At 35.2% G+C, this 10429-nt stretch overlaps 1 protein-coding gene across 1 annotated transcript; it reads left to right on the top strand.

Moving 5' to 3' along the window:
* The first annotated feature begins 3900 nt into the window (after positions 1-3900).
* On the top strand, positions 3901-4632 carry LOC122584586 (barley B recombinant-like protein A). The gene has a single exon (XM_043756657.1). The coding sequence runs from the start codon at positions 3901-3903 to the stop codon at positions 4630-4632; it is 732 nt and encodes a 243-aa protein (XP_043612592.1).
* The last annotated feature ends 5797 nt before the right edge of the window (positions 4633-10429 follow it).

Raw genomic sequence — 10429 nt, forward strand, 5'->3', positions numbered from 1 at the left:
CCTATGAGAGGTTGAACTAGACCAGAAGAGGTCGACCTAGACCTCTTCAGGGTCGGATTTGGACGCATTTTGATCACAAAGGACGATTTTGATGCCATTTTTGTTAAAACGACGTAGATTATGGCTAGCCAATTCATACCCATGGATCTTGGATGCACAAAAGTTACACAACTTAGTACAAAAAGGGTGATGTTTGACCGATTTCATACATAATGTGATTGACAATTGCATAAATCTTGATCTAGGATACGAAATCGACTAGTTTTTGAGTCTTTTAGCCAAGTAAAGGATATCTTCAATTTGTAGTTGCACAAAACCAATTACATATGTGCATAACGATTCGAATCAAACCTTAATCAAGGTTCAATTTCAGTTCTTACACACAAATATAACCGAAAGATGCACAAACAATAATCAAAGACATGATTCGCTTAGCTTTTGATAAATACCGAAAAAGTAAACGTATATATACATATAGAACGGATTAAATAGATGAAGAACAGCCTTACCTACATTTTTGATGATGATTATGGTAATACACACTTGTTTCTTGATCGATGATTGAAGCCTTGATTATTTTACACGCGTTTAGAACCGAAAATCAATAGAAAATTTTGCTAGAATTCTTGAAAGAAAACCTTGAGTGTGTGTGTAGCTATGTGAACGACCAAAACAAGAAAAAGAGGGCAAAAGGCTGGTCTTCTATTTATAGGGAGAGCCAAGGGAGGGGAGGTCTGTTAGACTAACGGAGCGCCTGACTGTTTTAATCCTTTTTGCTTACCGGACGAACACCGAATGTCATAGAAATGATTTGACCATATTTTATGATATATTTTTGAATTACGAACCCAACGACTAGTCACATGACCATATTTGACTCACGAAAGTATTTTAAGTCTTTATTTAGGCATTTCTATTAAACAACTAGTCTTCCTCAAACATTCGCACCAAGTCTTAAAAAGTCTAAAACACTAGTATACAATAAAATGACATGTCTTAATCATACTTTAATCCATAAAAACTCACGTCTTTAGACTTATGTTTGACGGTTACTAACCTTATTCGAACAGAAAAGTACAGTCAGACGAACGCTCAGGTGACGGTTGTTACACCCTGTCCATTGTGTACCAAAAAGGGTGGGATGACTGTGATTACGAATGAACGCAATGAACTAGTGCCCACACGAACTGTCACTGGTTGGCGAGTTTGTATTGACTATAGCAAATTGAATGACGTCACCAGAAAAGACCATTTCCCGCTACCCTTTATTGACCAAATGCCTAAAAGACTAGCAGGAAATGAGTACTTTTGTTTCCTCGATGGATTTTCTGGATACTTTCAAATCCCTATAGATCCAGACGACCAAGAAAAGACCACTTTTTACCTGTCCCTTTGGAACTTATGCTTATAGAAGGATGCCTTTTGGACTCTGTAATGCACCTGGTACCTTCTAGAGATGCATGATTGCCATTTTCCAAGACATGATAGAAACTTCAATGGAGGTTTTTATGGAGACTTTTCTGTCTTCAGAGATTCATTCGATTCATGTCTGGCTAAACTGGATAAAATGCTTGATAATGTGAAAAAGCTCATTTAGTTTTAAATTGGGAGAAATGTCATTTCATGGTACGTGAAGGAATTGTATTAGGACATAAAGTGTCTAGTGTAGGACTTGAGGTTGATAGAGCAAAAAAATTGACATTATTGCTAAATTACCATCACCTACCAATGTCAAAGCTGTTAGAACTTTTCTAGGACATGTAGGATTTTATCGCCGATTCATAAAAGATTTTTCAGAAATTGCACGACCTATGACTAAACTTCTAGAAAAGGACCGACCATTTGAATTTGATTCGGATTGTCTCAAAGCCTTTGAGAGTTTGAAAAATAGACTCACAAATGCACCAATCATGGTAGCACCTAATTGGTCATTACCATTTGAGTTAATGTGCGACCCGAGTGATTTTGCTTTAGGAGCCGTTTTAGGACAACGAGAGGATAAACGCTTTCGACCAATTTATTACGCAAGTAGAACACTCAATGGAGCTCAACAAAATTATACCACGACTGAAAAAGAACTCTTGGCTATTGTTTTTGCTTTCGATAAATTTCGACCATACCTCGTTTTGTCTAAAACAGTAGTCTTTACAGATCATTCAGCCCTAAAGTACTTGTTTGCCAAACAAGATGCTAAACCTCGTCTCATTCGTTGGATCCTACTTCTTCAAGAATTCGACATTGAAATTAAGGATAAAAAAGGAGCTGAAAACCTTGCTACTGATCACTTAAGTCGTCTTGAAAACCCAAACCGGGAGGAACTGAAGGATGAGGAAATTAACGATGCATTCCCTGACGAATACCTCATGAAAATGAGCGATAAAAAAGAAGATGAAGCACCGTGGTATGCAGATTTTGCCAACTACTTGGTTGGTGGAATTATCCCAAAGAGTTTAACACATCAGCAAAAGAAGAAATTCTTTTCTGATTTGAAGAACTACTTTTGGGAATACCCTTACTTATTTAAAGTATGTGTAGATGGAATCATAAGAAGATGCGTGTACGGAGCTGAAACTCGTGAGATTCTCGATGGTTGTCACTATGGACCAGCTGGAGGACATTACGTACCTACAACCACGGCGAAGAAGGTGTTTGATGCTGGCTTTTACTGGCCAGCAATTTTCAAAGAAGCATTTACACTTGTGAGAACATGCAATGCATGCCAACGAACTGGAAACATCTCTAGGAGAGATGAGATGCCACAACAAGGAATTCAAGTCTGTGAAATATTTGATATTTGGGGGATAGATTTCATGGGGCTGTTCCCACCATCCCACAAATTCAAATATTTTCTCGTAGCGGTAGACTATGTTTCAAAGTGGGTTGAAGCTAAGGCTTTACCAACAAACAACGCTAGAGAAGTAATAGATTTTCTTAAGCAATTATTTAGTCGTTTTGAATTCCCTAAAGCACTAATAAGTGACCGTGGAAGCCATTTTGCTAATGCTCAACTCGAGAAAGTTCTAAAGAGATATGGAGTTAATCACCATTTCTCTACGTTTTACCACCCTCAAACTAGTGGTCAAGTCGAGAACACAAATCGAGCTTTGAAAGGTATTCTGGAAAAGACAGTGAATAGTAATCCAAAGGATTGGGCCAAGAAGTTAGATGATGCATTATGGGCATTTCGTACAGCTTATAAGACGTTAATCGGTACTACACCATATCGGCTATTATATGGAAAAACGTGTCATCTACCAAACGAAGTTGAGCATAAGGCATATTGGGCGCTGAAAAATTGCAACATTGATTTGATTCAAGCAAGAGAAAAGAGTTTTCTCCAATTACACGAGTTGGATGAAATGAGATGGTATGCATATGAGAAATCCTGATTGTACAAGGAAAGAACGAAGGCATGGCATGATCGAAAGCTTCGACTTAAGGAATTCAAAGAAGGGGACAAAGTACTTTTGTTTCAATCAAAGTACAAGTTCAAGCAACCAAAGCTCAAATCACGATGGATGGTTCCATACGTGGTTAAAATCGCATATTCGTCTGGATATGTTGAGCTTGAAGGGAGAGAAGGAAATACCTTCATCATTAACGGTCAACGGTTAAAGATTTATCATGAAGACGAAGTAGAAAATGCATGGGAAGTCACCTATGATTTCCACACCATGAGCGAATAAACCTTTGGACCAAGAGTCTAGCTAACGACTCGCTCAATAAATTTAGCGCTTGCGGGAGGCAACCCGATTTCTTTTCTTTTCTTTTTCAGTTTCTTTTCCTTTGTTGGTCTTTTCAACTAGCAGACCCTAAGGAACTAGTCTTCTCACCTCCTTATGAATCATTAAAGGTTTTTCTTCCCTACTTCTAGCGACTCATACAAACAATTGAGCACTCATGGACGACAATGAATTCTGGAGAAAACTGTTGACTACTGACAATAATCTAAGCAGTTCGACAAACATTCTAGCTCAAATGGCAGTAGAAGACTTCACAGCTCAATACTCCAAACAAACACCGGTGGAACCAATTGGTAAACAAATACCGAAATTTAATCCATCATCCCTGAATCTGGGTGAAGCTTCAACTTCACAAACATGGCTTCCAACCGGAGAACAAACAGTGTTCGAAGCTGGATTTAAGGAACATGTAGAAGCCTCGTGGAAATGGATATGTGACCTCGATGAGAGAATTGAAAAGGGGAAGAAGCAAACGTTAGAATCAGCAAATTTCAAATCAACAGACCCAGAAGACAACCATTCAAATCCGCACACTAAAACGCAGAAAATTTATTTTGAGCGTAACAATTGTAGTACAACTGTAATGCTATGTGGGCGCGAATGGAACATATCTGAAATTCCAACACCGGTCTGTTCATGCACGGGAATACCCAGGAAATGTTATAGATGGCAAGAAATAGGATGGAAATCAACTTGTTGTACAACGAATATTTCACAATACCCGCTACCTCTATTGCCTGGGAGAGGCCAAATACGATTGCAGCGTAGAAGAATGGGTAGTTCCACTTTCAGATGTCTCTTGGAAGAATTGGTAACAAAAGGGTACGTATTTCGAAAGCCAATTGACTTGAAGGAATATTGGCTTGGGTCAAACAGGAGGAATAAATAGATGAGATGTTTAAGAGACTTGGTCTTTTCTACTAGCAGACCTTAAAGAACTAGTCCTCTCCCCCCATTCTTCGGTTTTCACTTTATTATTTTTCAAAATACGAGGAAAGTTTGAGTATAATCATTTTCTAGTAATGTACGCGTTGATTTGTAAATACAATAAAAATCGTTTGCCAAGCGAATTAGTTTTAATAATTAAAAATAATGTGATGAAGTAAGAAAGGAATGTCGGCAAGAAAGTAATAGAAGGCGTTTTGGCGTTGGTATTTCGAGATCAGCTGCTAAAAGAAGAGCATAAAAACTTGGACGATGTTACAAATGCGGGAAATTTGCCCATGAAGGGGCATGCTCGAACAACCAAACGTATTCTAATTATGAGTTCCAACGACTATGTAGAGACGAGCCTGTTGATTGTTATGAAAATCAACGGTTGTACAGACAAGGCTACGCTTTTGGAAGAATGTGCGAGGAACTCAACCGACTTATTCTAGAGGCGAGAAAACGTGGGTTGTAAGTAAATTTCATCACTTTTGTAAATATGTAGTTTTTAATATATATATATATATATAAACCAAAAAAAAAAAAACCTTTACCACACCCATCTTACATATGTTGGCAACATTCTAATTTCAGTGTGCAAATTAAATGGCATGTATTCCGAAATGTCATTGGACCCAGTTCTGGGAAAACAAAGGATGCTATAGTTCAACTTTTCTAAAAGACCACAGTAGGAGAGTGATTTCTTTTCTAATATAAAAAAAAAGAACTAGGATTGTCTATCGGTATTCTCATAGGACAAATCACTTCTTGTGCACAAAACTTACATTTTAACAACAAAGGATTGAAAGGTTTTATGTCAGTTTGAATATTGTACACCACAATGGTCAATCCATATTGATCTATTGTATGTTTTTTTTATTTGGGCAGTCATTTTAAGAGGTTTGCAATTTGAGGCAACTAATAACACGGGTTGTGTTGGATTAGACATAATTTTTTCTTTAAAACCATTTCAATATATACCACATACCTTTCCATACCGATTAAACCCAAAGCCTTCAGAAACATTACAACCGATTGAATTGCCTCTTTGGATGATCATGCTAGGTGCTTACGCCATGTCAGTGGAGAAATGATTCTATTACAAGCCTATGATTATTTATGCAACATGACTTGGCCATATATGAGTGATTCAAATATACACCCTCGATATTTATATTGATATATACTTTAGAGATGTGAGAATCATACACTATCATTGAATAGGTACTAAGTCATGTATATTCGTGCTTCAGAATCATTGAATATCTCGATTTTCATGAATTAACTTAAATTGCATAGAACTAGAAATAGTTCTATATCTTTTTGGATATTGAATGTTTGGAAAGACAAGTCAAGAAAGTTCTATGTTTAAACGATAGTTTGCTTGAGGACAAGCAACGTTCAAGTGTGTGGGAATTTGATAACGCTTAAATTATACATATTTAATTTAGCGTTAACGTATAATTATAACTCATTTGAATGTAAATTAATGTATTTTAGTTACTTATTGTGTGTATGAGTGATTTTACAGGATGCAATGGATTTTGGTTAAAAAGTGCTTGAAAAATTATAAATTGACGTTGATGTACTGTTTTGGTCATAACTTCATCCGATATCCGTTTTTGACGAATAAGCTGGCTACGCGAAGATGAATGAAAAATCTACAACTTGCCAATTTTACTTTTACCAATATAAAATGTAATCAAGTCAGATGAGCCACGAAATGAATACATTCACCATGCATTCAATGCCTTTGACAAAAGCAAAAGCAAAAGAAGTAAAGAGTCAAATTTGCATCACACCATATCTTCAACACCTGACAATCGCTCAACTATTTGGACAGAAGACTTCTATTCACAACTGTAGCATGGCTTGATCATGTCTCTTCAATAATGAAGGAAGTTGGAGAGTTTGACTATAAAATGAAGCTTGCAGAGAACATCCAAGGTGTGCTTGGGAAGTGTTCCATGGTCTCAAAACCATTTCCAGTCACAACCAATTTTAAATCTTTGTTCCATTGTGTCAATCTTAGTTTATAATAAAGTTGTTTAGTTTTTAAATCACCAACTCTAGTTACATTTCGTTCATCAAATTTCGTTTAAGAAACTTTCTGTCGTAATCTGTTTGCTAAGTTCTTCATCACCAACTCTCAAATTAAGTTTGTAATAGTTGAACTATTGAAAGTTATTAGTTTTAAATGTTCTAAAAACTACTCTCGTCATTTGAATCTCTTTTCTAAGTTAAGTTCATTAGTTTGTTCGTAAACTTCGATCTCAATTTGCATAAAATCCGCATTGTAAAAATTTCATTCTAAAAATTGTTATAAGCTCATTTAGCATCCATTAAGTAGTGTGTTAAGTTTCGTGAAGTTTCATGGTAGTTTGCATGTTCGCGTAAAAATTAGTTACGAGTATTTTTCGTGATTTTTGATATAGTTTACGGATTAATCGTAAAGGGTTCAAGCCCGTTCGAGTAACATTATAGTTAGACTAAGGTGTAGTCTAGCCGTGTTAAGTAGTTGAACCGGTTACCGGTTACCGGTTACCGCAGTAGTTAGTTTGAGGGCGACGAAGTTGCTCCGTTGGTGCAAAATTTAGCTTTGGTTTTACTTGAGTTCAAGAAGTCATAATTTTCAATTGAAGTGCATGTGGACTTCTTTCACGTAATTTTCAGCCACAAGTTGTAGTAAAAGCTAAGTCAAGGACATGTCATTTTCAAGTAGCATTGTTACATCTTGATGCCTTTGGTTCTAATTCTTACTTTTGTTATGTAATCGCAAATTAATCGTTTAAATTACAGGTTAGTCATTTCACTTATTAGTTTACTAATCGGATAGTGACAGTCCGATTATAAACTGGGGGTTGAAAACATTTTCTAGTTCTAAAATCAAACAAACTCTTTTCGTTAAAAATAGTTAAAAACCTATTTTTAGGCTGTAATGACCTTAAGATTTATCTTTCGCTCCTCTTACGCCAAAATTTCCTTTTTAGTCATTTAAAATCTTTCAAAAGATAAATTGTAGTTTGTTAAGCAACGTGACAACTTGGTCACAACCCCCCAATTTTACACTTTCCTTTTAGATTAAATTTAATAGTTTAATTTACTACTAATACTAATTCTCTGTGGACGAACTTAGATTTACTACTAGCTATACTATACGCGACAGGGTACACTACCAGTGTGTAATATAACTATTAGTATATCCTTGTTTTATAAATTTAAACTTGGGTGATTTTTACGAGCAAAACGATTCAACAAATTATACACTCAAATTACACATCACCCCTTGTAGTGAAAAAACCCAAACCCGAAAACCCTTTTTCTTAGCTATTTTCGGCCGAACCCAAGAGAGAGAAGGAGATAATTATTTAGGGTTTTACCTTCTAATTGTCATAACAAAAAACCTTAACCCTTAACTCCTTTATATAGGGTAAATAGTTAGGGTTTTAAACTTGGTGAATAAGTTTGAGTTGGGTTACAACTCTAATTCCTAATTTTCACTTAAGTTCATCTCTTTTCAGACTATTTAATTAATAAACGTATATTTAACATTTAACAAACTTTTAATTAATTATTTTGTGAACATATTAATTAATTGGGATGGAGTATTGTAAAATAAGTTTTAAAGTAAAACAAATAAGACAAGATCTTGACCCTTAGATCATGATTAAATTGATGAACGAAGATTCATGAAGCAATTGATGTACGTTGATTATCATGATGCATGGTGATTATCCTTGAAGAAAAAACCTATTGTTTTATTTGTTTTACTTTAATACTTATTTTATTTTACCTAAAACCTTAATTAATATATTACATTAACATGTTAATTAATTGGATAGTGTCAATATGTGTGACCCCGTAGGTTTAAACATTTTCCGGACATACATTTATTTAACGTGATCATATTTCAATAAATTTAATTTTATTTTGTTTTAATGCTAAATCCATAATAAATAACTTATTTATCAAAAACTACTAATAAAAGAAATGTATTTAATGATGTTTAGTCTATCTATATAAAACACGCAGTCCGTATCCCGACCCTCTTTTTTGGTATTTCGACCACCCACTTTTTGCAGCGAGAGTCGCTGCAAAAAGTCCCGCCACGTCAGATTTCCACTACCACCACCTTTAATTGTTTGACCGCCTTTAATGTAGTTATTGCAGCGCGGGTCGCTGCAAAAACCGTAGTGGGACCCATTTTTGAAATAAAAGCTATCCATTCCATCGTTTTCATCATAAAAAAAAAAATTCTCCCCCTAAACTATATAAAAGTTAATTAAGAAAAAAGTGAATATAAAAGTGTTAGAAATTCAAAAATAGTGATAAATTGTAATTTAAATTAGAGGACTTACTTGTAGTTAGGTCACAGCTGTATGATTACTAAGGTTGAGAGACTAATTGTGATAATTAGCATATTTGTGTATTTAGGTATAAATACCCTCATACCTTAGATAATCACAAATTTTTCCCATTCCATTTTACACATTAAATCAAATCTGACTTTCAACACACACACTTTCTCTCTCAACTCACACACTTACACCAAGAACACACACACTACACAAATCCACCATTGTTAAGCTCAAATTCAGGCGAGAAATCGTGTTATCACATGTGGTATCAGAGCAAAAATCATTCTGATATCAATCCATATAAGTCCCAACTATTACTAGATAGGTGCTGAAGACACCTCTATGTCGATGGTGAGTGAACTTTGCAACACGATCAATTAATCTAGATATGACCAGTTTAGATTGATCGTGTACCAGGTTAACTGGAATTAGTTTATTAAGGTGACAAAATTAATACAATGCAATAATATAAATGACAAGTATATAAACTGGTGAGACAATATGTAATTTTCAAGTGTATTTTATTTATTGATTGATTAAATAAAATACAAGGTTGTTGCGGAACCAAGATAATACATGAATGTAAATATCCTAACAACCCATGAATTACAATTGATCTAAACTTGGAAATTCTCCTAAACAATCGAAACACTTAGAGTTGTGAAATGTTCCTTTTTGCGATTGAAAGAATATTGCACAAGTTCACTAAAATTGCAGAATATATGTATTTGCAAAAGTTGTTGAAAATGCTTGTGCAAGGACCTCTATTTATAGTCGAAGATTGAGCATGGGAATCTCAACTTCGACATACAAATATAATTGACAACACACAAAAGTATTGTTTAAATAATCCTTTGTGTGTGCTAAATAAAGTAGGACAAAAGGTTACTTTATTCAACCTCTCTACATCCTCGCACCTTTATCCAAAGACAATATCATTGCACGGTTAAAAGGATGTAGAGTAAAAAGGTCCTCCTCGTAATCAGTGTAAAGCTTTGTAAGAGCATTTATACTGGAGGATTCTCCAGTTGATTGATCTGGTAGATTGTCAACTGGGCTTCGCTGCCATTGCCAATCTCTGTCTTCCATTTGTTGTCTTTGACTTCAACTGGAAGGTCTTCATATTCTAGTCTTCTGATCTCAACTGGAGGAAGTCATCAGTTGCTAAACCTGTACAATGCAACTGGACTTCTAATATTTCGGACAATTCTGCATGCTCTCCAGATGTCGCTGGAGAGCTCCAGTTTAGCTTAAACTGGACCTAACAAATTCCCCCTAATTGTCCTGAAATATTGTCAGGTATTTTCAAACTTGTTTCTATACAAGTTTAAGTTTGAAATACCTGAGTTTGATAAAACCTATTAAGTTTCCAAGACATTTTATAGATCATCAAATGTCTTG

The sequence above is a fragment of the Erigeron canadensis genome, unplaced genomic scaffold, assembly GCF_010389155.1.
Source record: "Erigeron canadensis isolate Cc75 unplaced genomic scaffold, C_canadensis_v1 Conyza_canadensis_unscaffolded:46, whole genome shotgun sequence".
NCBI lineage: Eukaryota > Viridiplantae > Streptophyta > Magnoliopsida > Asterales > Asteraceae > Erigeron > Erigeron canadensis.